Below are 24,462 nucleotides of genomic sequence, written 5' to 3'. Positions count from 1 at the left end.
GACAAGAAGGCACAGGACCCGCCTCTCTCATTGACATTCACAGGGACATTGACAATGACTATCCGAACTTGGAGATCCACGCCCTCACACCTACACACTTTCAATCTCCCATCCACCCATTCACCCACTCAGTCCCACCCGGAATGACAGTATTTCCACACACCTTCATGCAAAATCATCCCACACAGAATCTGGTTGATGCCAGTGGTAGGTACGCTAGTTTCCAATACGGATCAATCCGTTCCGTCTGAGACATGGTAGATAAGACAAGACAAGTATCGGGCGGTGTGTTGATGGACCTCCTGAACTTCCTGAACCTCAGGTCCTGAAGGCCGCGGCGGGCGGTGAGTTAAGGTGAGTTGAGGTGAGGTGAGGTGAGGTGGGGTGAGGTGAGTGGACAGGGTAGAGATATACCTCTACTGGGTGGGTAGGTAGGTAGGTAGTAGAAGGGAGAGAGAGGACTGAAGGGAGCGAGTGAGGTTGGAGTGGGGGGGTGTAAGGGAGGTAAGTAGGAGGGGTTGATTGGGAAATGGTCGATGGGAAAGCAAAGGTAAAGTGAGTGTATCAAACCTTCCAAGCACATATGCCATTAGAGAAAAAGAAAAAGAAAAAAAAAAAAAAAAAAAAAAAAAAAAAAAAAAAAAAAAAAAAAAGGGAATGAAAGCCGCTGTCGATGGCTTTTCAGCCTTGAGGTATAGTATGGTGTTTAGGGGGCCCCTCTCTCTGCTGTTTGAATAGGATGACGAAGTTGCAATTCATCATCAACAACCTAGCCGACCAACATCGTTCACTTGAGGTTCTCAGACTTGATCTCGAAGAGAATCCACTAGGCGAATTCCCTTTTGGCTCTAGCCAGTTTGTGCTTGAGATGTAGGGGGGATGGGGGGTACTGGCAGTGGGCGAGCATGAACAGGAAGAACGTTGAGGTATACAAGTACTTATCGATTCCCTCTGAAACCCACACCGGGTCAGATCATGGTTCTCTGTTTATTCATAATGTTCGATGGTGTGAAAGGAGTCAATGCTTGCTTGTTTTGTCGCTGGTAATTAGGTACGGAGGGAAGGTGCTTCTCCGATAAGTGCCGTGGCTACCGTTGCGGTGGAGGATGATAGGATACAATGAATCTTCAGGCGACTAGACTACTTAGTCGGAGACCATTAAAGACATCTGTTAACGGCAGAAAGAAGAAACTAAAAATCAGCTAACAATACTGTAATTTTTCTAGATCATGACAAGCCAAGCACCACTCAGCCACAGGCCCGAAATGCATACCTAGAGGTATGGTAGCGCACAGACACACAAGCATTTGGACGAATCCAAATTCGAATGATAACCGGCGCCACTCTATGAATAGCCTCATCCGCCCTCCCGTCCCGTCGGCCCCCCCCCCTTCCCCCACCGGCGGACCCCTCAATGTAGCAAGTTGCAGTTACATCCGCCGGCGCACCACGAGTTACAGTAATGTGCCCTGTAAATGCTAGACCCAATAAATGCAAATACCCAACAAATGCTAGAAATTTCGCTGCACGGATTATTTTAGTATGGTATGCCTGCTAGCTGCTAAGTGCTAGCCACCAGCGGGCCCGCCCATATAAATTTGCAGCTTCTAGGGTAGTTTACAAGGGGCTGTAGCACCCCTGTTACCCATATCGGGGCTGTCACCAGCTATCAGGACCCCTTATCAGGGCTGTTACTAGCAGTCACAAGCCTCCTACTCCCATACCAATAAATGCTAGGACCCAATAAATGCAAGGAAATCGGCTGCACGCCCCACTTGCATTTACAGGGCACATTACTGTAATGCATCATCTGAACCTCATCGAGCACTCCAATGGTAAGCTGACCTCATCGTGATTGGTACGCTACACTCGGCGGTCCGGGAACACTTCCGAACATGTAGGTACCAAGGCTTGGCGAGCTGGAAGAACATGGAGAGAATGGAGAGAGTTGCATGCACATCTTCTTTAGCGAAGCGGAGAATGGGCAGATCGACGAGCGTCGGATGCGGGGGAATCCAATGGGGCTGGATTCTAGACTCCAGATTCTGGAAGGAGTCTCTGGTTGGAGTTGAACTGGAAACTGAACGGGAAAAGGTTGAGATCTGGGTTGAAGAGGAGGGAAGGACGGATTGATACCATAAACCCAGAGAATGTCCCTCTTCCCCGGGAGGAAGATTGGAACTGAGACGGCACGCCCCTTGATTCTCCGGTCCTTTCTTCCTTCTCGGCCAGCCATTATGATGTGGCAAACTTCCCTTGGAGCAGCTGCCGCCGTATTTTCCCTCCTCACTTCCCAAGTAGTCGGGCAAGAAGACATTCAGACAGAAGCCCAAACGGCCCAGATTGAGTCGACCAAGGGAGTCATCCTCGACTCCATCTTGGATTGGAACGACGCCGCGAGACTTGACCCCACCACGTACAATGGCCAGAAGTACGGATGTAAATGCTATCCTGGCCGTCCATGCTGGCCCTCCGCCAACAAGTGGAACAGCCTGAACAGGACAGTCGATGGCACTCTTCGTGTCAACGTCCCTGCCGGTGCTGTCTGCCACAATACCTTCGACGGACCCTTTGGCACCATCCAGACCTACGATGAGGCGGCATGCGCTGATGCCAAGGAGAACCTTGTCAACGAGCAGTGGACGTATGTTACCCATCCATATCACACACCCCCAACTCTTGAACCGAACTGACAAAACTCCAGGGTTGAAAAACCGGCCGATGGCCTTTGGACCTACTTCACCAACGACACCTGCCGTCCCACCTCGAACCCCTCCGACCCATGCACCCTTGGAAGCTACGGCGTCTACGTGATCATGGCAACCAAAGCCTCTCACATCCAAGCCGGCGTCAACTTTGCGCGCCGAAACAACCTTCGCCTAATCGTCCGCAACACGGGGCACGATTTCCTCGGCCGCTCCGTCGGCTACGGCTCCCTGATCATCAACACGCACAGCTTCCAATCCCTCAAATGGACCGACAAGTACACCGGTCCCGGCTCCTATCGCGGTCCGGCCGTGACCATGGGCGCCGGCGTGCAAGGCGGCGACATTCTCAAGGCAGGCCACGCTTTGAACCCGCCCATGGCGCTCGTAACAGGCGAATGCGCCACCGTCGGTCTTTCCGGCGGGTTATGTCATCCAAGGCGGCGGCCACGGCCCCTGGACGACTCTCAAGGGACTGGCCGTCGACAATGTGCTCAACTTGAAAGTGATCACCGCCTCGGGTCTGATCGTCAACGCCAACGAACGGGCAAGACCCCGACCTCTTCTTTGCTCTGAGGGGAGGCGGCCCGGCATCGTAGCGTATGGTGTCATCCTCTCCACCACCGTCAAGACTTTTCCCTGACTTGCCAGCCGCGGGCGCCACGTTGTACGTACCTTAACACCACCACGCACACGTCAAGTCCGATAACGAGGTCATCTGGGCAGGAACCCAAGATCTTTCACAAGTACGCCAACCACCACTTTGTTGACAACGGGCTGTATGTCTACACCTACTTTGAGATCTTCCCTGGCCAGTTCCGCGTCCGCCCATTCGTGGCTATTGGCAAGGACCAGTTCCAGCTCGAGAACATTCTTAGACCCATATGCTCGATGAGTTCGCTGCTGCCCGTATCCCGTACGAAGGCTGCATTCACGGAGTTCCCCCACATTGTATGATCTCTATATCGACCTGTTTGAGGCTGAGAAAGCTGGCCAGACGGCGTTAACGGGCGGGTGGATGTTCAACCACGATGCTGTTGCTAACCGGAATGACGAGATCATCACCGCTATGAAGAACGTGGTCAGCCCGGCTGGCAGACCGGATTTGTTTGGCGGCATGGTTGGACATTTGTTCAACCCGGGGGCACAACGTTTCCGTTTCGACAGCGGCGGCTCATCCGGCGTGGAGGAACGCGACGGACTTTGTGATTGCTGTTTTGCCGAGCCCGGAGCATCCCAGCCTGGCGGTCAAGAAGGATTTGCAAAATGTTTTGACGAATAATATGGATGAAGGGTTAAGGAATGCGTCGAGAAGTGGGGCTACTTATGTTAATGAAGTAAGTTGTGGCCGGTACTTTTTGCTTAGTACTAATGAGATGAGGATATTACTGACCAGTGAAAAATACAGGCTGATCCCTTCCAGCCTAATTGGCAGAGTCACTTCTGGGGCTCCAACTACCCTAGACTCAAGCAGCTGCGCAAGAAGTGGGATCCTTTGGGTGTCTTTTATGCCGTGTCTACCCCTGGCACGGAAAACTGGGAGGAGATTGAGTTCAACACTAGGCTTTGTAAGAAGCTTTGAAAATCGTGTTGATGTGCGTTTCATTATGCACTGATGGTGATCTTTGTGGCAGTGTTAGTTGATACCTCTATGCATATATAACAATCGAACAAAGACGGTAAAGTTGCCATGATACAAACGACTCACCCAAGCTTCCTGAAATTAAATTCCCTTATGTGACCACAGGCACTTTAACCGGCCAAGTACCTATCATCTCTCAACCATCACTTGACCCAACCATAAATTTTAATCCACTATCCTACCTCAGCATCCCACTTTTCGCTCATCAACCACCACTTTCACAGTCTTTTCTCGCCCTCCCTCCTCTCCTGTTCACTCCCCTCCCCCTTATGGATTCCGTACTTCTCAATCCACTCCTCCACCAACCCCCTATAATCCTCACTCCCATACGGACTAACTAGTTCTTTCCAAACACTCTTCTTCCTCCTGACTTTTAATCCCAAATCAGCCACCAACCAATCCCAATAAGGCAGCTGATCAAAGTTCAAGTCAGGATACTGCCTCCCGTGTCCCAGGGGAGATCGAAGCTGACACCATCGCTGGAACAGGGCGGTGTCCTTGTGAACTTGAGAATTAGATACTTTGATTAACTTGTCGTGGAAGTAGGCGAGGGACCATAAGCATTGGAGTTCGATGCGGGGGATGTTGGTGATGTTGCTGTGCATGGAGAGGAAGACGATGCTGCGGGCTGTTGTGAGGGTTGGAGGGCCTGGGGGGGCGATACCGCGGTGGAGACGCCAGGGGGTGTATGTTTTGGTGTCTTGGGACTCTTTGGATTTGGACTTGGGGGGTGGTGGTAGGGGAATGAGTTGGGGAAATTGCTTGGTTATGAGGTCATCTGCTTCTTGGTCGTAGGTCGCCCAGATGGCTTTTTCCTCGTCGGAGAGGGAGTCGAGCGTGGTGGGGATGCCGAGTTGGAAGTGTAGTTCCGGAGGAAAGAAGTCAACGGGTGGGGTGGCTGCGTATCCTGTTGCGCAAATGAGGGCGTCGACGGCCAGGGTTTCTTTACCAGCATCATCGGCGGCGAGAAAGTGGATGGCGTGTGGACTGAGATGAGAAATGTCTTGGCGATGGATAGTCACTTGGCCGCTGGTGACTAAGGCCTTGAAGTCCTGCTCGTAGTTGAGCGTCCCCGAGCTGGTCCCGTACCAAAAAGGGCTGTGTTCCGGTTCTAGCACACCAAAGTTCTTGTTGTCTTTTCCTTCGCGGTAACGACAATCTCGGATGGTATCGGCGTGTAAGATCTTCCAGAAGCTTTTCGTTATGGCTTTTCCGACCTTGTTGGTATGCAAAAAGTCGCGGATCCAACTGATGTGTTTGCCAGAGTGGTCGGGAAGAACACAAGGAGACATGAAAGTGAAAATCCGTCGAGTGACGAGCTTCTCGCGCCACGCTTTGAAGGGGCCGATCTTGGTGTGGGAGGGAAAGACCCATGAGGGACCACGGCCGGATTTGCGGATGATCCAGTCGACTTTGTGGGCGGTCGTGGCAGCGAGGTAGACGGTGTCGTAGGCGGATTTGGAGCCGCCGAGGACGGCGACGCGGTTGATGTGGGGGTTTTGGAGGACGTCTTGGTAGCGAGGCCCGAGGGCGGAGGAGTGCAAAAGGGGTGCGTCGAAGGTTTCGCTGCCTTTGAGAGAGGGCATGTTGGGGACGCCGAGGATGCCGGTGGCCATGACGAGTTTGTTGGTTTCTAGTGTTACTGTTGTGGTCGGGTTGCCCAGTTCATGTACGTCTACCTCTACCTCTACCTTCCAGCAGCTGGCGTCACTGTTAAGGGTTACTTCTTCTTGAACTTGATGAACTCGGACAGCTCGAGTGTTGAAGCGGATTCGTTTCATCAGATCAAAGTGGTGGGCGTACGCGGTCAGGTAGGCATGCATTTCCTCGCCGGTGATGTGATGTCCTGGACGGCCGATGCCAACGTCCTTCATGGGAAAATCACTAAAGTCCATGGTAGGATACAGATTGTTGGTTCGGAGGGTGGGATAGAGTCTCTCCTTGGACCAGACGCCTCCTACGGTCGAGTGGCTGTCGAGGATGACAATGTTGCTGGTTGGGTTGTGTTGTAGAAACGTTTTGGCAGCGCAAAGGCCACTAGGACCGGCGCCGATGATGAGGATGTCGATCATGATGGTGACTAATCTGTTGCTGTTGCTGTCGATGAAAACAGAAGAACAGAACAAATCCAAAGAAGAGCGGCTACTGGCAGACTAAGTAGTCGACCCCCAGAGGATGTGATATGTGATATCTCCACGGCGCATCACTATCGAAGTCCAAGTGCCGATTTGGGTAAACAATAGACCCCTTCACACCTGCACCACCCAATGTGTTTGCTCATACGGGCTGATACCGCTAATGTCGGTGACCTGAGATATCCTGGGAAAGCAAACGACTGGATTCGATTTGACCGCAGCCGACCGTGTCAGTGAAGGGTGTGAACAAGGGCTCACTCAGCTCCCCATTTCTGCGTTGCCCCATTGGGTCAGTTGCTTTCCAGGCAGTCACTCGAGGTCCAGTCTGGCATCGGTTCGGGATCGTAGCCAGTTCCAGCATGTTGGGACACGCAAGATGGAATGCTGGCACAAGTTGGTAACCAGTCATCTCAGCTCAGCTCCCAAGCGCCGTGATGATATCCAACCAGGTTGTTGGGCCGTCGATATTATAGTTGGTGAACTCATTCTGTGTTTCACTCTCGACTTGTATCCGTCCTCAGAGAAGCATGTTGTTTTCCTGCTTATTACTCTACAAACCGATACATATTGTTGGTATGGGGAAACATTGACAGTCCGTATACGTAGTCGATGAGATTGTCCCCTCCATTCCATCTGTCACGGCAATTTCTCGACCAATTTTGTATTGTTGTCATCGTAGGTAACAGCACGGTGGAGTCTTTCGGAGGCTCGGGTCCGTTCTCATCAGCCAAACGGAGAATATTTGAGGATGAAATACCAGAGCTAACGCCGGTGAGTACGCCAATCGGTTGAGATTGCGAGAAGGCCATGGTGACGGGTCGGTTCATGTGGGAGGGTCGCATCGAGCACAGTGACGGACAGGTCAATGGAATCAGAAGATACGGAAGTCGACATGAAGTGGAAGTTCTGCGTTGGAAGAAGATAAAATGTTGATGGATGAAGAGAGGACGTTACACGGGGAGACGGGGGAGTGGGGAGTATACAATGTGGTAGGGAGAGCCCCCACACGGCACCCGCCCGGGCCGAGGTGTTGCGGACGGCGTGGGTCGACTCACCACGGGCGGTTCCGTTGTGGGGGGGAGGGAGTCACACCGGCGGCCCGGGTTTTGTTACCCCAGCGATTTATGCACTAACAAAAGAGTGCCACCATTGGCGGTGACTTGTGTTAGTGACAAACACCTTTGTATAACACTCTTATCACCTGCCGATGTCGGTTTGGCGTCAATTCCATATCCGTCGCGATAACATTCCCTTTCAACCTAAATGCCCCTCACTGTCCATGTCTGACCTCCAACCTCCCGAACGGCGATAATTCTTCCGGGCCGGCGGCTTATGTCAGTATCTATCTCACTTGTGCTACTGACGTGATCGGATCCCCGACCCGGATAAGCGCCCGCCCAGCATTGATCCCCTCTCGGCTTCGGCGTTATGACTGATTCATTTATTATTCCTGTCTTTGCCCGAATCCGATAAAACCTTGCACATCCCTCCCCCCCTCCGTCACTTAATTTCTTGATCTGAACCTAAAAGCAAACATCTCACATCTTCGGGACCGAAAGCATCCTTGAAACCAAGCCATTGACTGCTTTCTCGGTGAACTGGCATCTCAATGGCTGCCGACGAGACGACGCCGCTGCTCCCAAATGGGACAGCCGGGAACAATAGTAGTGTGAATGACAGCGCTAACAGTCGTCAATCATCATCATCATCATCATCACTATCTTCAAACGACACCGACACCGAAAACACCCCCAGCGATAACCATCACCATGTCAATAAAGAAAAACAATGGTCACTCAACCCCCTCACCCTCCTCACCCGCCTCCACGTCGAGACCCGCATCCTCCTCGCCGCCTTCCTCATCACCACCTCCTTCTCCTTCACCCAAGTCCCCATCTTCTACGTCTTCTACCTCATGGAATGCGACGATTTCTACACCCGTCACCCTCCCTACGCCGGGTCCGGTGACCGATGCAGCCGTAACGAGATCGCCGCCGGCACCGCCACCGACTTCTCCTTTCTGGCCATGAGCACCACCATCTGCGGCACCGTCAACCTCTTCTTTGCCGGCTGGCTCGTCAAGAAAATCGGCCCGCGACTGGCCCTGATGGCCCAGGTTTTGGTCCCTGCCATCCGCGTGCTGACCCAGATCCTGGGTGTTTTGGCTGGCGGCAGGTCCGGCATCGTGATTTTCCAGGCGACCCAGTTGATCACCGTCTTGGGCGGGCCCGTGGGGTACATCCTCATCATCAACATCATCGTCGGTGAGGTGGTCTCCCCCGCGAGAAGGACGCCCGTCTTTGGCATGCTGCAGGGCTGTTTCATGCTGGGCCAGGCGGTCGGCTACCTGACAGGCGGCATGATTGGTGATGCGTGGGGGATCCGGAGGCCGTTCGAGGTGGCCTTTGTTGCGTTTTTGATCTCGACGGCATATGTGCAGTTGGCGCTACCGTACGTCAGCCCGGAGAGCATGGCGGGCGGGAAGAAGGCCGGGTCCAAGGCAAAGGGGGTGGCTGCCGGTTTCTTTGCGCCCTTGAAGGTGTTGGCGCCGCAGAGAGTGAGGTTGAGGAGCGGGAAGGAGATCAAGCATTTTGGCGTGCTGATCCTGTGTACGGGTGTGTTTTTGGGTGTGCTGGCTACCGACTTCGCTGCCATGTTGATCCAGATGTACGCCACGGCCGTTTTTGGGTTCCGCCAAAGCGACAACGGCTGGCTCATGTCCGAGTTTGCCCTCATGCGCGCCGTCTTCTTGATCCTCCTCTTTCCGCGCATCATCTCCTCCGGTCGGAAATGGTACGCCAAGCGGCAATCCCAGCGCCAGCCGCGCCGTGACTCCATTTCCGACGAAAGGGATCCCGCTACCCAAGGCCTGCTCATCCGACCCGAGCAACTGGAGGCTCCCATGGGCACGTACGCCGAAGAAGAGCCCATGGTCACGCAGCCACCGACGGAGACGGAGGACACCCACTTTGATCTCTTCTTCCTCCGTTGGAGCTTGGTCGCCGATGGTTTGCTGACCTCTTGCGCCGCGCTGGCGACCAAAAAGTGGCACATTTACCTGGCTGCGGCCATGTTGCCGTTTGCGAGTGGCACTGCCCCGGCGGCAAAGGGTGTCATGACAGAGATGTGCTCGCCTTCACAAAGGGCCGATGCGCTGAATGCGTTGACGCTGGTTGAGAACATTGGACGGTTGGCGACGCAGGGTTTCTTTGGTTTTGTGTTTGCTGCCTTGGCAGAGGCCGGGAAGCCTCATTTGACGTTTTATTGCAATGCGGTGAGTTTATTGCATGTTGTTTCTTGCGAATTACGACATGGAACTGACATGAGCTCCAGATTCTTGCCATGCTTGCAGCAAGTGTCCTGATCTTCTCCCGCTTCCCGCTAAATGGGAGTGAATTGATTGAAGCCGACGATGCAGAGGAGCACGTCGATGGAAGCACCTAGACTTGGGGCGAATGAGCAAATTGCCCGGGACAGATTTCCATGTCAGCATTCACGGAAAAGTTTTGCGTTTTGGGATACCAGGCGTTTTGGGTTTGGGATATACAATCATCATCATTTCCTGCTTCTTTGATCTTGATCTCATTTCGGTCCTGAACCATTCCATTCACGCACCTAGACTTTCTGCGTAGAACGAGCTCGTCCTATCTTCTCATTACTGTTACGGCTCTCGCCCCTCCCACTCAAGATACCACCACTATCATAACCACCTTCCCAACCCCGCCACCCTCATGAACGGAAACATCCTTTATCCCCCTTACCCTCACTACCCTTTAGGACGGAACCTTTTGATATATCGGCGATAGAGGCCTTGCACAACGGGCCGCGTTTATATGCGGATAACGAACTTCTATATACCCATCGGCGTAGTGTGTACACATGTGTGCCTCTAGGCGTGAGATAAAGAACACCGCGGTTCCTGATACAACAAACGTACATCTCAACATGGCCAGTCATTATCGCTGCACATGCAACAGCACCCAACGCCCACATGTCTTGCACTGGTTACACGAAGCTCCACCGGTGATTATAGTGTACGACTCTCTCCTGTGCGGCCGTTCGGCGGATCCGTATGCATTGTAACCGTTGCTTTCGGTCACTAGCACCTTCCAAGGGCAGGTTTATAGGCGATCCCCCTCAGCATCACACCCGGACTCCATCTCAATGGCCAACGGTTTTCATGATGTAAGAGGGACGTAGTAGTACTACTACCCAAAGTGCCAAAAAAGATTTTAGTCTCCGGAGTCCGCTCCGTTCTAGCCTTTTCACCTTAGGTAAAGTTTACAGTATGAACTTGGTAATACGGTCTGACCCGAGAATAGTCAAGGGGGGGTTTCGGAAGACGAAAACGGTGACTAGTTCAGCTCGTGCCGGCGGCTGTGGGAGATCCTTATAACGATGCTCAGACCTCTTGTGATGAGACTAAAAACCTGGCTTCATGTTCAGTCTTCTGTCATTTCCCTCCTCCACTCACGATGGTTCTCAAATCCTTCACTTCGCCTGAATGGCGGTTAGACAAGCCCATCCATACAGAGCGTTCTGTGAAGGTCATCTGTATCGGTGCCGGAGCTTCAGGCCTGCAGCTAGCGTACAAGCTTCAAAAGCATATCAGCGGCTTCAGCTTGACAGTGTATGAGAAGAACCCCGAGGTATCAGGAACGTGGTACGAGAATAGATATCCTGGGTATGTCAACCACCAGCCTCCACTCCATTACCTTGTCATATAGACACGCTGACACTGACAACGTCAGCTGTGCTTGTGATGTCGCCTCGCACAACTACACGTGGTCGTTTGAGCCCAAGACGGACTGGTCAGGCTTGTACGGTACTAGCCAAGAAATATACACCTACTTCAACGATTTCGCCGACAAGTATGCCCTTCGTCAGTACATCAAGACACAACACCAGGTGGTAGGCGCCAAGTGGACTGGATCCGGCTGGAACGTTTCCGTCAAGGACCTCGTGACGGATCAAACCCTGAATGACACGTGCGACATTCTCGTCAATGCTGGAGGAATCCTCAACAACTGGAAGTGGCCCGACATTCCAGGACTGGACAAGTACAAGGGCACCCTTCTCCACACGGCCCGCTGGGACGAGTCGGTAGACCTCAAGGGAAAGACTGTCGGACTGATCGGCAACGGATCATCTGGTATCCAACTCCTTCCCGCCATTCAGCCGCTAGCGGAGAAGATCACGGTGTTTATGTGCGGGCCAGCCTGGGTCTCGCCGTGGCCTGGGCTCGAAGGTCGTCCGTACACAGATGAGGAAAAGCGACGGTTTGCCGAGGAGCCTGGTCACTTGCTTGCTTATCGCAGGAGCGTCGAGCGTGGTAACAACAGTATCCTTCCTGTCTTCTTCAAGGGCACGGATGCCAACAACAAGGCTCGCGACGTCATGCTCAAGATGATGAAAGAGAAACTAGCAGGGCACAAAGAACTGGAGGAGGGACTGATACCAACGACCTTTGCCCTCGGTTGCCGTCGATTTACTCCGGGCACTGGATACCTGGAGGCCCTTGTCCAGCCAAACGTCCAAGTTGTGTTTTCCGGAGTGACCGAGCTCACCGAACAAGGGTGTAAGTGTGAGAATGGCAGCGAGCACCCGGTCCCTGACGTGCTTATCTGCGCTACTGGGTTTGATGCCTCGTACCGACCACGGTTCCCCATTGTGGCCGGCACCAAGAACCTGCAAGACGTCTGGGCGGCACAGGACCCCGAATCCTATCTGGGCCTCGCTGCCGCTGACTTCCCCAACTACCTCACGATCCTGGGCCCCAACAGCCCGATCGGGACGGGCCCGCTGCTGATTGGCGTCGAGGCGCAGGCCGACTACATCGTCAAGATGATTGACCACTGGCAGACGCACAACATCCGGTCCTTTGCGCCCGACGCGGCGGCCGTCCGGGACTTTGTCGCGTACAAGGACCAGTTCATGGGCAAGACGGTGTGGGCGGATCCATGTAGGTCTTGGTACAAGTCCGGTTCGTCAAGAGATAAGATCACGGCCTTGTGGCCTGGGTCGACGCTGCATTACCTCGAGGCTATTAGGCAGGTCAGGTTCGAAGACTGGAAGTTTGAGTATGAGGGCGGCGGTAATCGATTTACGTATCTGGGGAATGGACAGAGCCAGACAGAGACGAACCCAGATGCGGATTTGGCGTATTATGTCCGCGAGGAGGACGATGACCTGCCGCTGGCGAGGAATAAGATGACGAGGATTATCAACAAGACTGGGACTGTCGTCGTGGCTGAGGGGACCGGTGAGGGCAGGTTTTTTTCCGGGCTCTGACGGTTTTGTAGTCATTTCAACTTGTAAATTTGATCGTGGGAGCGCCTCCGTGATTGGATGGTGATTGGCGTGATTTGTCGATTGTTCCGAGGTTGATGTTGTGGCGGAAAGAGGAGGAAAGAGGAGGAAATGTTTCACTTTGCACTTCCACCCGTCCCCGTCTTTACACAACGACACATCACGCAATCCATTCCCATTTTCGTAGATTTTATTGTGCCCGCCCTCTAATCTCGATATCTCGAGTCTACAGCGTGCCATTCTGCGATTCAAAAGAGGTAGCGAGTCGTAGGAGGGTATCCCAACCAGGCCATCATCCGTCCGATGCTGTTAATGAGCAGTTAGTGCACTTAACACATGGATACCTACTCAAATTACCCACCTGGAAGTTAGTCGCTGATTTCACTGTCATATCCAACATTCCATCAAATCAACAATAAATCGACTAACGTGACAGCGCATGCAATTGACTCCTCGGCTGAACCTCGAACTTTGATATACATCATCCACCTCTTTCCTCCCCAGTCTCAACAAGCTCACACCCGAACACTTCCAACACCCTATATATTCTGCCTCCGCCTTCCTACACCCTCAAGCGACACAGCCTACTTCCACGACGACTCAACAGCTACCGACTCAGCGCAGCTCTGAGGAACAGTATACGACCTATTGGGATCGCTCTCCCATGTCACGGCACTGCCTTCGCTAGACACCTTGACGAACTTGTACTCGAACTTGGTGCCCGCCGGGAGACTGACCGTGGCAGTCCAAAGCGGGTTGCTGGTGGTGTACTGCGACGCAGACAAGGCAACGCCGGACGAGGCGCTCCAGCTGCCGAGCTGCGAGATCGAACCAACGATCTTGATGGACTCGCCGTAGCTGGTGCTGGCGAGGTGGTTGAAAGTCACAGCGACGGTGGCGGCGGGGGTGCAAGAGGCGCTGGCAGTCTTGCTGCTGGTGACAAGAGTCGTGGCGGTGGCAGAGACTTTGGTGGTGGAGGCGCTGTCGCCGACAATGGCGATGTCGGCGCACGAGAGGTAGACCTGAGCAGTTTGGAAGGAGTTCCACCGGAAGGAGAGCAAGGTGTGGCCGGAGATGTAGTTGGGTATCTTGATCTTCTTGGTGACGGTGTAGCCGCCAGCGATGGTGGTGAAGCAAGATCCGAGAGCAGCGTTGTCGACGCCCTGGCAGCCACGGCGGCTGTCAGCTTGAAAGGCGTTGCAGGCTAAGTAAGTCACACGACGATTAGCAGGATGCTTCTTCCTACTGATGCAGGCTAACTTACTGAACCAGTCGTTCCTCCAGCATGCCTGGCCTTGCTGGCAGTCAGGGCTGAAGTCGCAAGATTGGCCATTCACATCTGTGCAGGGAAGGGTGCCCTTCTCGAAGCAATCCTCAGCAGCCTGCTTCTCCGCCTCGGTCGGGAGATATCCAGGAGTGAGGAATTTGTTGACCAGCTCTTGGTCTTGGCAGATACGGTAGGAGAACATGCCACCGTGGTCGCCGTTGTGGTCAACGCACCACTGGACATCGACAGTGTCGCCGGCAGTGTACGTCACGACAGGAGAGTTACCCCAGTTAGTCGCAGGCTGGTTGTAGTCGATGCTGACGCGGGCATTGTAGCCGCAAGGACCGCTTCTGCCGACCTTGGCTTCCGTAACGTTGGGCCATGCCGTCACGGGCTCCAGAATGGAGCACTCGGGACAAGTGTCCAAGCCGGCCTAGAAAACACAAATCAGCACGATCAATCTTCTAACGATCTTCAGGGTATTTGTTTACCTCTGCGCCAAGTCTTGTACGACTGAATGGAATGGTCAAATATCCATGGGCGTCGACCGTTATGGCCGATGCAAGGGCAACCGAGATGATGGAGAACTTCATGTTGGCGAGTGGAAGGGGAAGGCCGAAAGCTGAGCAGGATGACCGAGGAAGTGTGCTGGAGTGTCCAAACTGAGATGCATCCTCAGCGGTTGGGCCAATCCTTTAAGTATTTCTTAACAGGACGACGACATCACCACCCCCAAAGACCCTTTCACACGATTCGTACGTTGCCGGCAGGGTTTTCCTCGGCGATCTCGCAAATACGACCGAAGTACTGCCATCACATATGACGTTGGGCGTGTTTCGATACTTCCCTCAGCCGGCAAGACGGTTCAACATTCCGTGGCCATGGACACATGTGAATTTGGTATCCAGCATCGCCAGCCATGAAACCCTTGGCGGACTTGCTCAGATGATGACTTGCATGACAGCCAGATGTGTGCAGTCAGGAAATCCGGGGCCCCAGGCTCACCCAGGGTGCCAGCCGTTGGAGATTGCGGGGATGCAGCCATGCAAACCGTTGAGTCTTGGTCGTTTCGGTTAGTCGTACCGGTGCTTGTCTTCCTCTTCTGGGCCTTCCTTCAGGGTAGCAACCGGCCTTCATAGCGTTGCAAACGGCCCGAATCCTTGCCTCCGATACCCCAGACTTGTCGTCTCCGATACCCCAGAATCCCACGTTTTCAGACTCTGTTGCTACCCATATTACACCGAGCCAGGTGTACGCGGCCTGGATATATGAAGTAGTCGGGCACGAGGTGAAATACCTAGAAAGTTGGGTGGTAAGAACCTGGATTTCCGGTTGGGGAGATGACATGGTTTCAGCTCAAGCGAAAACGAACTGCCAAGTGGTTTGGGGAACATCTGTTTAGAAAAACCATTATTCTCCTCAAAAGTTTATGGTTCTCTCTCTCTTTCAACGAAAACCCCATTCTCGGCACCATCCATTAGGTATCAAGTTTCGCTCGGTGTCATTCCGAATTTACCACTCTTGGTCCATCCACATTAGCTTCAATCCAGCGGGAGAGTCCTCCAGTGAGGCAACATACTTGATCTGATTTTTCTTTTCTTCCACACATTGTCCCATCTGTTAAGCGACAGTGTCAAGTCCGCTGCACCAGAATCAGGACATACCTCGGTGTTTCTGGCGCCTAAGCCCCTCCGTGGCCGCCACCACACTCTCACGCCTTGTTAGAGATAATTCGCGCCAGCTTGATGTTGATGTAAAAGGTCACCAACACATCTCTGTCTCTTGGTCATTGCATCTCCTCGGGCAGATAGATGCTATTGAGCTGCAGGTCACAAGTGACGATTCACTGTCCCTCGTTTTCATGGTATAGGTCAGGTTGGTCACGGATTCGGTGACGTAGATACAGAGAGAGCAGGTAACATTGTTCGCAGCGCATGTTATTTGGATGAACGGTGATCCCTCCGGACGGTACGTACAGCCCGAAAGGCTTTTGTTAGCAGGTTGTGATGAGGAACGGCCTAAATGGGTAAATGGGTACGTTGGAAGTATCCAGATCCATGGTTGTCGTACCGTTTTTCCGCAGGCGTATACATTCGGCTTGATTTTTGTTTTCTTGCGAATCTTTCAACTGCCAACATAACAGCTGTACGAAAGTGTTACTCCCTTCTTTGTTCGTGCTTCATGTGTTGTGGATCCGACGGCCAAATACTCCAGCCGCCAAGTGCCAACAGCCAACGGGTACCAAATCACCAACCAACATCATCCCGCCCGTCGAGAGTGTAGAAGATGCTCCGTATGGTGAGGCACAACGTTAAGCGTTATGTTTGCGGGAATCACTCTTTGCCACAAAGGAGAAGACGGATGGAACCAGTCCTGAATGAAGGGAGGTGTGGAAGTTATGACTAGAGGGCATTCAAGTCGATACGATGAGTTCTGGTCAGTCCATGTTTGCGAAAACGAAGTGCGAACATAGAAGGGAAGGAAGTGAGAAGCCAAAGGTTGTTGGAGTGCTTTCAAACAAAGGGCGATATGGCGTTGCCCGCCGTGGCCCGCCTGTGTTGTTGGACTGCAGGCGTATCTGGACCGCGTGTCTGCGCCCAACGGAGCGCTCACCCATTAATCACTGAATAGACACACAACTGTCTTAAGTCGAGGTAGCCGACAAAGGGAACTCTTAAGATATTCCTGTCAGTGTAGTGTGGAGATGAACTGGCAAACAGAGGCACGATGCTCGAGATCACATCTGTTGGTGATAGAGAGCAACTCCCATTATACCCGCGCGCTACAGAATCAAGAGAGAAATGTGTTTTACTATGTCAGGAATATGTGTTCTAGTATCTCCAGGGCATATAAATCACTTTGTCCCTCCCGGTGTTGAATTGTGACCTCCTCACATTGAAATAACTACGATTCTGCCGGGCAGCAATCATCCATCCTTCTTCATCAGGAGAAGCAGCAACACGAAACACGACATCAAGACTACCAAACCACCAACTAGCACTATACACTCACATTACTCAACGAGCTAGAATGCATTACCCATCTGTCCTCGGAGGGCTCTTCCTCTCCTTTTCAATATTCAGCCTCGGATCCACCACCATCATCTCATCTCTACATACAAGTGTCGACCATCTTCATGAAGCTCGCGAAGTCAAGAAGGCAGGATTCAGCAAGAAGTGCTGGGACTACAAGTGGAACAAAGAGACATGCGTCCTTGGGGCTACCTGCAAAGTCGACAAGAAGAAGGCCGAGTATAGCAGCGACATCAACGTGAACACATGTCTCGCCAACTTTGTGCCGAGAGACGCGACAGAGGAAAACGAAGACTCACAGGAGAATTTCAATAACGGACTGTTGAATTGGCAGTTTGCGCCCATGGAGGTCTATCGACTGAAGAAGGCCAGTGGAAAGTAAGTGTGGCATATTTTTCTTTGGTAGAACTTTAGCTTGAACCCAGCATTTGTCATGGAAGTGTTTACTAACCAATGAATAGGGCAATTCTCAAGAACGCCTGTCAAGATAGACACCATTGCTACATCGCTGATGAGGACCTCAAGGGAAAGAAGGGGCACGAGCCAGTGTTACAGTGCGCAAAGCAAAGAAACAAGCGGCCGGTGATCATTCCGTTGGGTAAGCTTGCCCACCTTCTCTCCAGAAGTAATCTGCACATGTCCCTCGTAACTTGAATATGCTTTTTTTTCTTTCTTTTTTTTTATTGTTGTATGCTAACGTCGAACAGATATCGGTATCGGTCTCGACGACAAGGGACAGCTGGGGTGCTTGTCACACCCAGAGGAGTAGGTTGTTGAAGGGCGATGACTCTAAGATGAATCCGGAAGTGGATGGGGAGTTTCCCATTGATTTTTGAACGCTTTGCGTTTGTATGATAGGAGGATATGTATTTAGCACCCGGTGTATTCTTTTCTCTGTTCTTGCTATTCTCAAAGTGACTGCTTTTCATGCCTTTTGTCCCTCGCCCCTTCCTTTCGGATTCCTTTCCGCCTTCCTTTCAGGCACTTTTAACCACTATTACCTACCTACCTAGAGGTAGCTTCAACCACTCAGCCACTACCATCCTGCACCATGAACGCCTCTTCCACTAACAACTAGTAGAAAACCATCCACTATTCTCACGCCCCTCTATGGTCGTCGGAGCAGGCGAGCTCTCCATTGCTGTTGTAAACATAATCCCTTAGAAGGAGATACTCGTTAACTAAGAATATGACAGAACAAGATACACAACTCTAAGAAAAGGATTACTCGCACATCAACGACAACTTTCTCGACGTTTTGGGGTCGTCAACCTTCACATGCAAAGAAGCCATGAGGAAGCAGGCCACTCAGCTGATCCACACCAGCTGAAGAGTTGACCAATGTATACACATGTTCCCAAGCATCCCCAACCCGATCAGTCCCTATAACGAACACCTCACTCGCTCGCTCCCAACCAGACGACTTCGAAAATTAAACAACTATTGAAAACTAAAATACATTCGCCACCCTCCGCCGCGAGCAGGCAAGCGCATCACGATCATACCGTCCTCAACCAAGACCAACAAAGCTTTCATTGATAGGTAGCTTCGATGGATAATTCGAGTACATATCATTAAATATTTTTTCGTATGCCATGTAAGGCTGCGTTTGTTCTCGTACGGTTGCCGTATAAACCGCCTCATACGGCCATTTCTATACGATAACCGTACAAAATAGCGATCATTTGGTCGGTTGCTGTATAGAAATCCAATTTGCGACCCCCTCAGTAGGGTTAGGGTTACGTATAGCTAAGAAACCGTACAAATTTAACATCGCCGTACAAAATCACCAAAATGTAGACCAGCCCTAAAGCGCCGTAGTACGCCGTATGCTTACAGTCTGCACTCTGCAATGCCCTGTACTCTAGGGATCTCAGCGTATTCGTACGACGCCTTTGCCCTATAAGCCGCCTAAAAGAAGAAAAATCAACCAAATGAAATTGGTAGTACATTAGCCGTATAAAGGGGGTGCAAATAGCTATACGGTGCATTCGAAAGGTGGCCCGAGCTTTACCGTATAAACCTATACGACCACCTCCTCTATACAGCAACCGTACCAGAACAAACGCAGCCTAAGAAACCTCAAGACCAAAAACCGTCAGGAAATATACAACTGAAAACCCAGGACCAAACCTCGCCATGCATCGATCACGACTGGAACATGGAACAGGAAGTGGCCCGTGCGGCACAGGTAACCATCGTGGATTCTACCTACCCAGCACACGACGACACTCAACGATTTGAGAGGCCTCCCTCCCTCCCTCCCTCCCTGTGTTCTAAGTTTACTGCTCTTTAACAGATCCTCTCTCTCAGTGGCATTGATATACATGATGAAATGCTACCTACCTATTACCGACCCTTAGTTTCCTTCGAACACCCTATAGAGGTAGTAAAAAGGTGGGGGCTGTACAAAAGAGGTAGGTAGGTAGGTCAGATACGTTACGCCAGCAGCAGTAGCAGCAGCAGGGCATTGACGCAACCAAGGCCTAGAGGTGATCAAGGCTGTCGATACAGGAGTCAGGTACTCCCGCCTGTCGCTTGCCAAGGGAATGTACGAGTGTCGACTTTGAGCTGTCAGGGCAGGGCAGGGCAGGGCAGTGCACCGACTTGAGAATTGGGGGTTTGCTAGAAGAGAACAATCGGTGCAGGTGATTTTACATGGAACATCATGTATGTTCATACCTGGTAGTAGCCGAGTTGAGAAGTTTCCCCTTAAATCCGGCATTCTGGATAACTCGCCTTAACTCCAGTCTTTGCAGTATATACCCCAGGTCGTTTGCTGAAAACAAACGCCGTTTGCGAATGCGCTGGCGCGGTAAAGTGATGAGTGGTATGTCCGTGAGCATTGGCTGTACTAAACAAGTTGACCGCATGCAAAGACTAAATATGACAATCAGACAGAGTCATTCATTCATTCATCCGAACAGATCATTCAAGCAATGCGCTTTGGGATAGCTTTTGATACATAGAGTGTGGTGGTTTCTTTTATCTGAACGATTTTTGTAACTTCAAATATGGCCGTCTCCATCACATAGAACCCACAAATCATATCTACCGCTGTCGCCTTTCCTGAAAATGTGCGTTGTATCCCCCCCATCGTAGCTCGACAGGCTCGCGGGTCGTGTCCCGTCCCCATATCACACATCGAAAGCCAGTAAAGTAATCGCAATATTGAACTCCACATACTGATGGAAGTAAAACAAATTTCCGAAAGCAAACGCCAAATTTGAACATAGAACATCGTAAAACCCATACTGTTCATCAGGGTTAGAAACGCATACCGGGCCCAACCGAGACAGGGTCAGAGTTGGGCGTTTCTATCCCTGACGAGAGTACATCGCGTGCCCGAGCACTAACGTGGAAAATCAAGACCGGCTGGGTCTATGCCTATCTCATCACTGAAATCATCGACCTCGGCCGATTCGTCTCCCAGTTGCTGCGCCCACGTTGAGGTTGAGAACATGCTTTGAGACTGTGACTGAGAAGAAGGCATTCCGATTGAGTCCGCTATACTGCTGTCCATGTTGATCTGAGACTGGGCAGGGGCAATCGTCTGGGCCATGGCGCTGATCTTCTTCTCGTAGTGGCCGAGCACATTCGCCATTTCTGGCAGTCCCAAGAGTTCGACGATGAGAGCCTTACAGCGCTCATTGTCGGTAATCTGGGCACGCATGTTGGCCTCCAGCTGGAGGATCGTGCGGTGTTGCTCTTTGCACTTTTCCTCCAAGTCATTGATGTAGTCTGAAATACAAGTCAGTGGACAAGTCCATCGCAAGCAGAATCACACAAAAGTAAACTCACCCTTTTTGCGAGCACGGAAATTGCGAGCCGAGACTTTGTTGCGAAGTTGACGCCTCTGCGCTGAAGTCATACCCTTGGCTTCCTCGCCCTTGAGTACCCGCTCGTCTTCGTCGAGGTCATCCTCATCCCTGTGCTTTCCCCGTTTGCTGAGCTTGGGAAACTCGCACGGCCTGTCTTCAATAACCACGGGCAATGTCTTCATGTTGTTGACCAATCGCTGAAGCTTGGTGCGCTTCTCGATACGATGGTATTGATCAGTTTGTCGATGTGTGATGGCGAGGTACTTGTCCTTCTCGCTTAGGTGGTTTGGTTGTTCGTTGGCGAGACCAAAGTTGCGACCGGGACCAGAGCCGGGACCGGGAATGCGATGCTGACGGGGCGCAAGAGGAGTCGTCGCGGGGGTAGTATTCCAGCCGGAAACGGGCTGCTGAGGGATGGTGAAGGGAGTGGGGATGGAGAAGTTGATGGAGTTGATGGAATTGTCCCCTGCCCAGTCGAAGTTGGGACCCGAGTGTTGGATGGAGTCGAGATAGGTGGGCCCGTTTCCTGTTGGCTGCGCTTCCAAGACCTGCGATTGCGTAACAAGCGATGGTTGGGTTGGAAAGTTTGCCGTCAATCGCTTGGTGTTCTCGAGAGCGCTGAAGGCGTCATTCGCGTGCTGGCCGATGGCGAAGCTGTTGTCGAAGCCAAGTCCGGCGAAGAGCAGGTCAGAGTGATACGGAGACTGGTCCCAAGCGGTTCCGGCTTGATTTGCGTCCAGGAAGAGTTCGCTGGGATTGACAGTCTTATTTACGGAATTGGTGACGTTCATGTCGGAGTGGCCCGTGATGGGGGTCGGTGGTTGTTGTCGGTTGAGATGGAAACCGTCCGCTGGATGATGCTGGCCAGAGCTGCTGGGTGATTGAGATGGGAGGAAAGGAACGGGCAGATCGTCTGGCGGGGGGGGAACTGTCGGCGGCGGCGTCGGGGCACCCAGAGTTCAAGTAAGGAACAGGGCAACGCCAGGCAAGTGACAGAGACAGCGATCCATTGGAGGAGCCCGGGCAGGGATGGCACAGGCTAGTGGCTGGGCTTACCACGCCGAACGGGCTTGGAACGCTCAAGTGCCATGAGGGTTAAGTTAGCGTGTGACCGTGCTGCTCCTGGGTGGACGGCCGATGCCTGTGGTTGGGTGTGAGGGAATCAAGACCTGTCCTCGCAAGAGAAGCCCCAGGAGAGGTCGCTTAACACATTTGGACGACATTGTCTCTATAGTTTGATAGTACAATACCAGCCCGGATGAACCGCTTGTACCGGGGTCCTTCCGGATTGGGCGGGCTGATGCACCCCCCACCGCCCGGGACGCGTAATACAGTTGCCTGGGGTTGGATGGTGTGCATACTAAATCGTGAGATAAAATACAAAAGTCAAAGGTGAGGATGGATGTTGTTCCATGGAGAGAGAAGTTGGGACAAGATGTCGTCAGCTTCGATGAAGGTTTGAGGTTGTTTCGACGGGCCGGGCCACTTCAGTTGCTCGGTCATTTTCTTGAAAGCTTGGAAGCAGCATGATGTAGAGGTACAGTAGGTAGCACCCGACGGTAATGTCGCCAGTCGCACATCTTCAAAGCTTGTTACGGCAGGTACTTAGGTTAAGTTGGTATAAGGCAGCCTGCTATGCATGTCGATAGTAAAGCGGTTTCCCGAGTACCGTGTACGACCAACGATGACAGCATTCTCCCTTGATTTCAAAGCTGTACGTATATGTCAAGTATCGGCCATTCGGGGCTGCCATCAAATTCACGGGCGGTTAAGGAGTAAGGACCTCTCAACCCGACACTCTGCATTTACGATAATCAAATTAAGTGAGGCCTCTTAGCTTGGATGTTACAAGTATTCCTTAACGTCCACAACATCCCCCAAATCTCAGCCTTAACAGAGCTTCAACGCTCATTTAGATTGGCTCAAGCAGCTCAAACGAGCACTCGCACCTAGGTACATAGATAGGAGCAATCTGATTGCCAGCAATCCTCGAACTCCCGTCCTTATAACTGTGCCTTAACTTGACGTGCAAAGCCATCTTAACCCAGCTGAACGGTGGGTCTTTGGACGATCCGACAATCTCAACTGCGCCTCTGTGCCAGTCAGGGCACCTCGAACCGATACGATGACACTCATGCAAGGAGGACCAGAAGGCTTGAGTTTGCTGCACATGGCAAAGTTGGAGCCGCACAACTAACCTGGAAACAGTTATTGTGCCCTGCCAACTTGGAATGAGTTCGACAGCCCTGCCGGCCAGCCCAAGAAGCATACATCGGAAGCTAAGGTAGGTACACCACGGGGAGGTGGAGTTTCGATCGCCGACATGTCCGTTTCAGGTGTCTCCAACGGCCCGTCCCCGCACCCGGACCTCCGGGTTCCCCGTCGGGGTGCCGCTCAGTCGGGCAATGTCGGCGCCTCATTGTCCGTTGGATTGCCGTTTCATTAACCTATCTGGGACTGTCCTTTATTTTTAAGACACTCCAGTCGGCATCAGACACGGATCATCAACAACGTCTTTGGTGAGGCGTTTCCCGAAACCCATTCACGGCAGTTGAGAGTGACATGAGTGGCTCTCAGCATCTTGCAGTGCAGTGCCGTGGCTGAGCACACAACGCTAGGCATTTTGTCAAATACACTACTTTGTATCCGCGGATCGCCAGGGCAACCCTGGTCTTTGCCATTTCTGTCACTGAAATGGAAGCACTTGAGTGGTGGATACTGACGCAGAACACGTAACCATCACCATCACGAACTTCTAGAACACTTCAGTTTTGAGCTCCCCTGAACGGTTGGTTTCTTTCTAGCGAGGTCCCTTAGATGTGACTCTGAAACTGTCACAGATCGGCGCTAACAAGACAGGCCCCTTTCTGTCCTGTAGATGGCCATGATCATCATCATTTGTGTTTCATGAACTTGAGAGCTTCGTAGATTTGTGTTGATAAAAGGCCAGGACAAGCGCCGGTTATCGTGTCTCGTCGAAGGTCGGCCTTTTCAAGGTGGAGACTGCAGAGCGTAAGAACGTAGTCCCGATTCTGCCCCGGACTGTCATTCGATGATCTAAAAGCCTCATCACGATGATTCCAAAGTGACCTTCCCAGTAATGCGTCGTCAGTACAGTCTCTTCACAAGTACGGGATGAAATCAAGCACTTGTGTAAACGGATCGATGTTTTCTTGGTTCTGAAATTAGGGTGGGGCAGCTTTCCCCGAGCAATGCAATATCAGGGTTACTTATAGGAACAACAACCTAGGGTTGAGCTCGAGAAAGATGGCACCATACCCTCTTGGCTTCACGTGCGTCTTATCTTATCGTAAGGCCCACAATTAGCCGACTTGGCAAGTCTCGTCAGCGGCCGCACGAGCCACCCCCTCACTGGTCCCTTGGATCAAGTCCCTGATCCTGACCATTAAGACGAACTCCAACATCAGATACAAACAGCTATTTTACAGAATGGTTTAGCATGCCATGATATCGTTGGTAGAGAAGGCGGGTTATCATGTTCAATACTGGCATTTCCATATTGCCGGGTCGTGGAGCCATTCCGGGTCGTG

At 52.1% G+C, this 24,462-nt stretch overlaps 7 protein-coding genes across 7 annotated transcripts; 4 read left to right on the top strand and 3 right to left on the bottom strand.

The window, feature by feature from the left end:
• Nucleotides 1–2,237: 2,237 nt before the first annotated feature.
• NCU08750 (isoamyl alcohol oxidase) lies at nucleotides 2,238–4,287 on the top strand (the record flags this gene model as incomplete). Its single annotated transcript, XM_958518.3, has 8 exons — nucleotides 2,238–2,644; nucleotides 2,705–3,135; nucleotides 3,212–3,305; nucleotides 3,357–3,372; nucleotides 3,432–3,621; nucleotides 3,763–3,825; nucleotides 3,873–4,042; nucleotides 4,114–4,287. 8 exons carry the CDS (start codon nucleotides 2,238–2,240, stop codon nucleotides 4,285–4,287), a joined length of 1,545 nt encoding a protein of 514 aa, XP_963611.3.
• Nucleotides 4,288–4,305: 18 nt separating this feature from the next.
• Nucleotides 4,306–7,410, bottom strand: NCU08749 (hypothetical protein). Its single transcript, XM_958517.2, has 2 exons — nucleotides 4,414–7,410; nucleotides 4,306–4,328 (listed from the first exon to the last, which is right to left on the bottom strand). Exon 1 carries the CDS (start codon nucleotides 6,417–6,419, stop codon nucleotides 4,566–4,568), a length of 1,854 nt encoding a protein of 617 aa, XP_963610.2. The 5' UTR covers nucleotides 6,420–7,410; the 3' UTR covers nucleotides 4,306–4,328; nucleotides 4,414–4,565.
• A 346-nt stretch (nucleotides 7,411–7,756) lies between these two features.
• NCU08748 (hypothetical protein) lies at nucleotides 7,757–10,529 on the top strand. Its single transcript, XM_958516.2, has 2 exons — nucleotides 7,757–9,756; nucleotides 9,816–10,529. The coding sequence occupies exons 1-2, from the start codon at nucleotides 8,092–8,094 to the stop codon at nucleotides 9,924–9,926; spliced, it is 1,776 nt and encodes a 591-aa protein (XP_963609.1). The 5' UTR covers nucleotides 7,757–8,091; the 3' UTR covers nucleotides 9,927–10,529.
• A 395-nt stretch (nucleotides 10,530–10,924) lies between these two features.
• On the top strand, nucleotides 10,925–12,993 carry NCU08747 (monooxygenase). Its single transcript, XM_958515.2, has 2 exons — nucleotides 10,925–11,166; nucleotides 11,234–12,993. Exons 1-2 carry the CDS (start codon nucleotides 10,958–10,960, stop codon nucleotides 12,771–12,773), a joined length of 1,749 nt encoding a protein of 582 aa, XP_963608.1. The 5' UTR covers nucleotides 10,925–10,957; the 3' UTR covers nucleotides 12,774–12,993.
• Nucleotides 12,994–13,193: 200 nt separating this feature from the next.
• Nucleotides 13,194–14,736, bottom strand: NCU08746 (starch binding domain-containing protein). The gene is made up of 3 exons (XM_958514.2): nucleotides 14,550–14,736; nucleotides 14,056–14,491; nucleotides 13,194–13,995 (listed from the first exon to the last, which is right to left on the bottom strand). Exons 1-3 carry the CDS (start codon nucleotides 14,649–14,651, stop codon nucleotides 13,376–13,378), a joined length of 1,158 nt encoding a protein of 385 aa, XP_963607.2. The 5' UTR covers nucleotides 14,652–14,736; the 3' UTR covers nucleotides 13,194–13,375.
• Nucleotides 14,737–17,088: 2,352 nt separating this feature from the next.
• On the top strand, nucleotides 17,089–17,859 carry NCU08745 (hypothetical protein; the record flags this gene model as incomplete). Its single annotated transcript, XM_958513.1, has 3 exons — nucleotides 17,089–17,468; nucleotides 17,552–17,688; nucleotides 17,798–17,859. 3 exons carry the CDS (start codon nucleotides 17,089–17,091, stop codon nucleotides 17,857–17,859), a joined length of 579 nt encoding a protein of 192 aa, XP_963606.1.
• A 2,055-nt stretch (nucleotides 17,860–19,914) lies between these two features.
• Nucleotides 19,915–21,859, bottom strand: NCU08744 (hypothetical protein). Its single transcript, XM_958512.2, has 2 exons — nucleotides 20,892–21,859; nucleotides 19,915–20,831 (listed from the first exon to the last, which is right to left on the bottom strand). Exons 1-2 carry the CDS (start codon nucleotides 21,700–21,702, stop codon nucleotides 20,443–20,445), a joined length of 1,200 nt encoding a protein of 399 aa, XP_963605.2. The 5' UTR covers nucleotides 21,703–21,859; the 3' UTR covers nucleotides 19,915–20,442.
• Nucleotides 21,860–24,462: the final 2,603 nt, after the last annotated feature.

This window comes from Neurospora crassa, linkage group II (genome assembly GCF_000182925.2).
Source record: "Neurospora crassa OR74A linkage group II, whole genome shotgun sequence".
Lineage (NCBI taxonomy): Eukaryota > Fungi > Ascomycota > Sordariomycetes > Sordariales > Sordariaceae > Neurospora > Neurospora crassa.
The sequence above is the reverse complement of the archived record's forward strand: the minus strand, read 5'-3'. Positions and strand labels throughout refer to the sequence as shown.

Excerpts from the sequence above, each read along its gene's own strand:
- NCU08749 (XM_958517.2), bottom strand. The coding sequence starts at position 6,419 with ATGATCGACATCCTCATCATCGGCGCCGGTCCTAGTGGCCTTTGCGCT.
- NCU08748 (XM_958516.2), top strand. The coding sequence starts at position 8,092 with ATGGCTGCCGACGAGACGACGCCGCTGCTCCCAAATGGGACAGCCGGG. Across the intron at positions 9,757-9,815 it reads TGACGTTTTATTGCAATGCG|ATTCTTGCCATGCTTGCAGC; the intron begins GTGAGTTTATTG and ends CATGAGCTCCAG.
- NCU08747 (XM_958515.2), top strand. The coding sequence starts at position 10,958 with ATGGTTCTCAAATCCTTCACTTCGCCTGAATGGCGGTTAGACAAGCCC. Across the intron at positions 11,167-11,233 it reads TACGAGAATAGATATCCTGG|CTGTGCTTGTGATGTCGCCT; the intron begins GTATGTCAACCA and ends TGACAACGTCAG.
- NCU08746 (XM_958514.2), bottom strand. The coding sequence starts at position 14,651 with ATGAAGTTCTCCATCATCTCGGTTGCCCTTGCATCGGCCATAACGGTC. Across the intron at positions 14,492-14,549 it reads GTACAAGACTTGGCGCAGAG|GCCGGCTTGGACACTTGTCC; the intron begins GTAAACAAATAC and ends TGTGTTTTCTAG. Across the intron at positions 13,996-14,055 it reads CTGGAGGAACGACTGGTTCA|CCTGCAACGCCTTTCAAGCT; the intron begins GTAAGTTAGCCT and ends TGACTTACTTAG.
- NCU08744 (XM_958512.2), bottom strand. The coding sequence starts at position 21,702 with ATGAACGTCACCAATTCCGTAAATAAGACTGTCAATCCCAGCGAACTC. Across the intron at positions 20,832-20,891 it reads TTTCCGTGCTCGCAAAAAGG|ACTACATCAATGACTTGGAG; the intron begins GTGAGTTTACTT and ends CTTGTATTTCAG.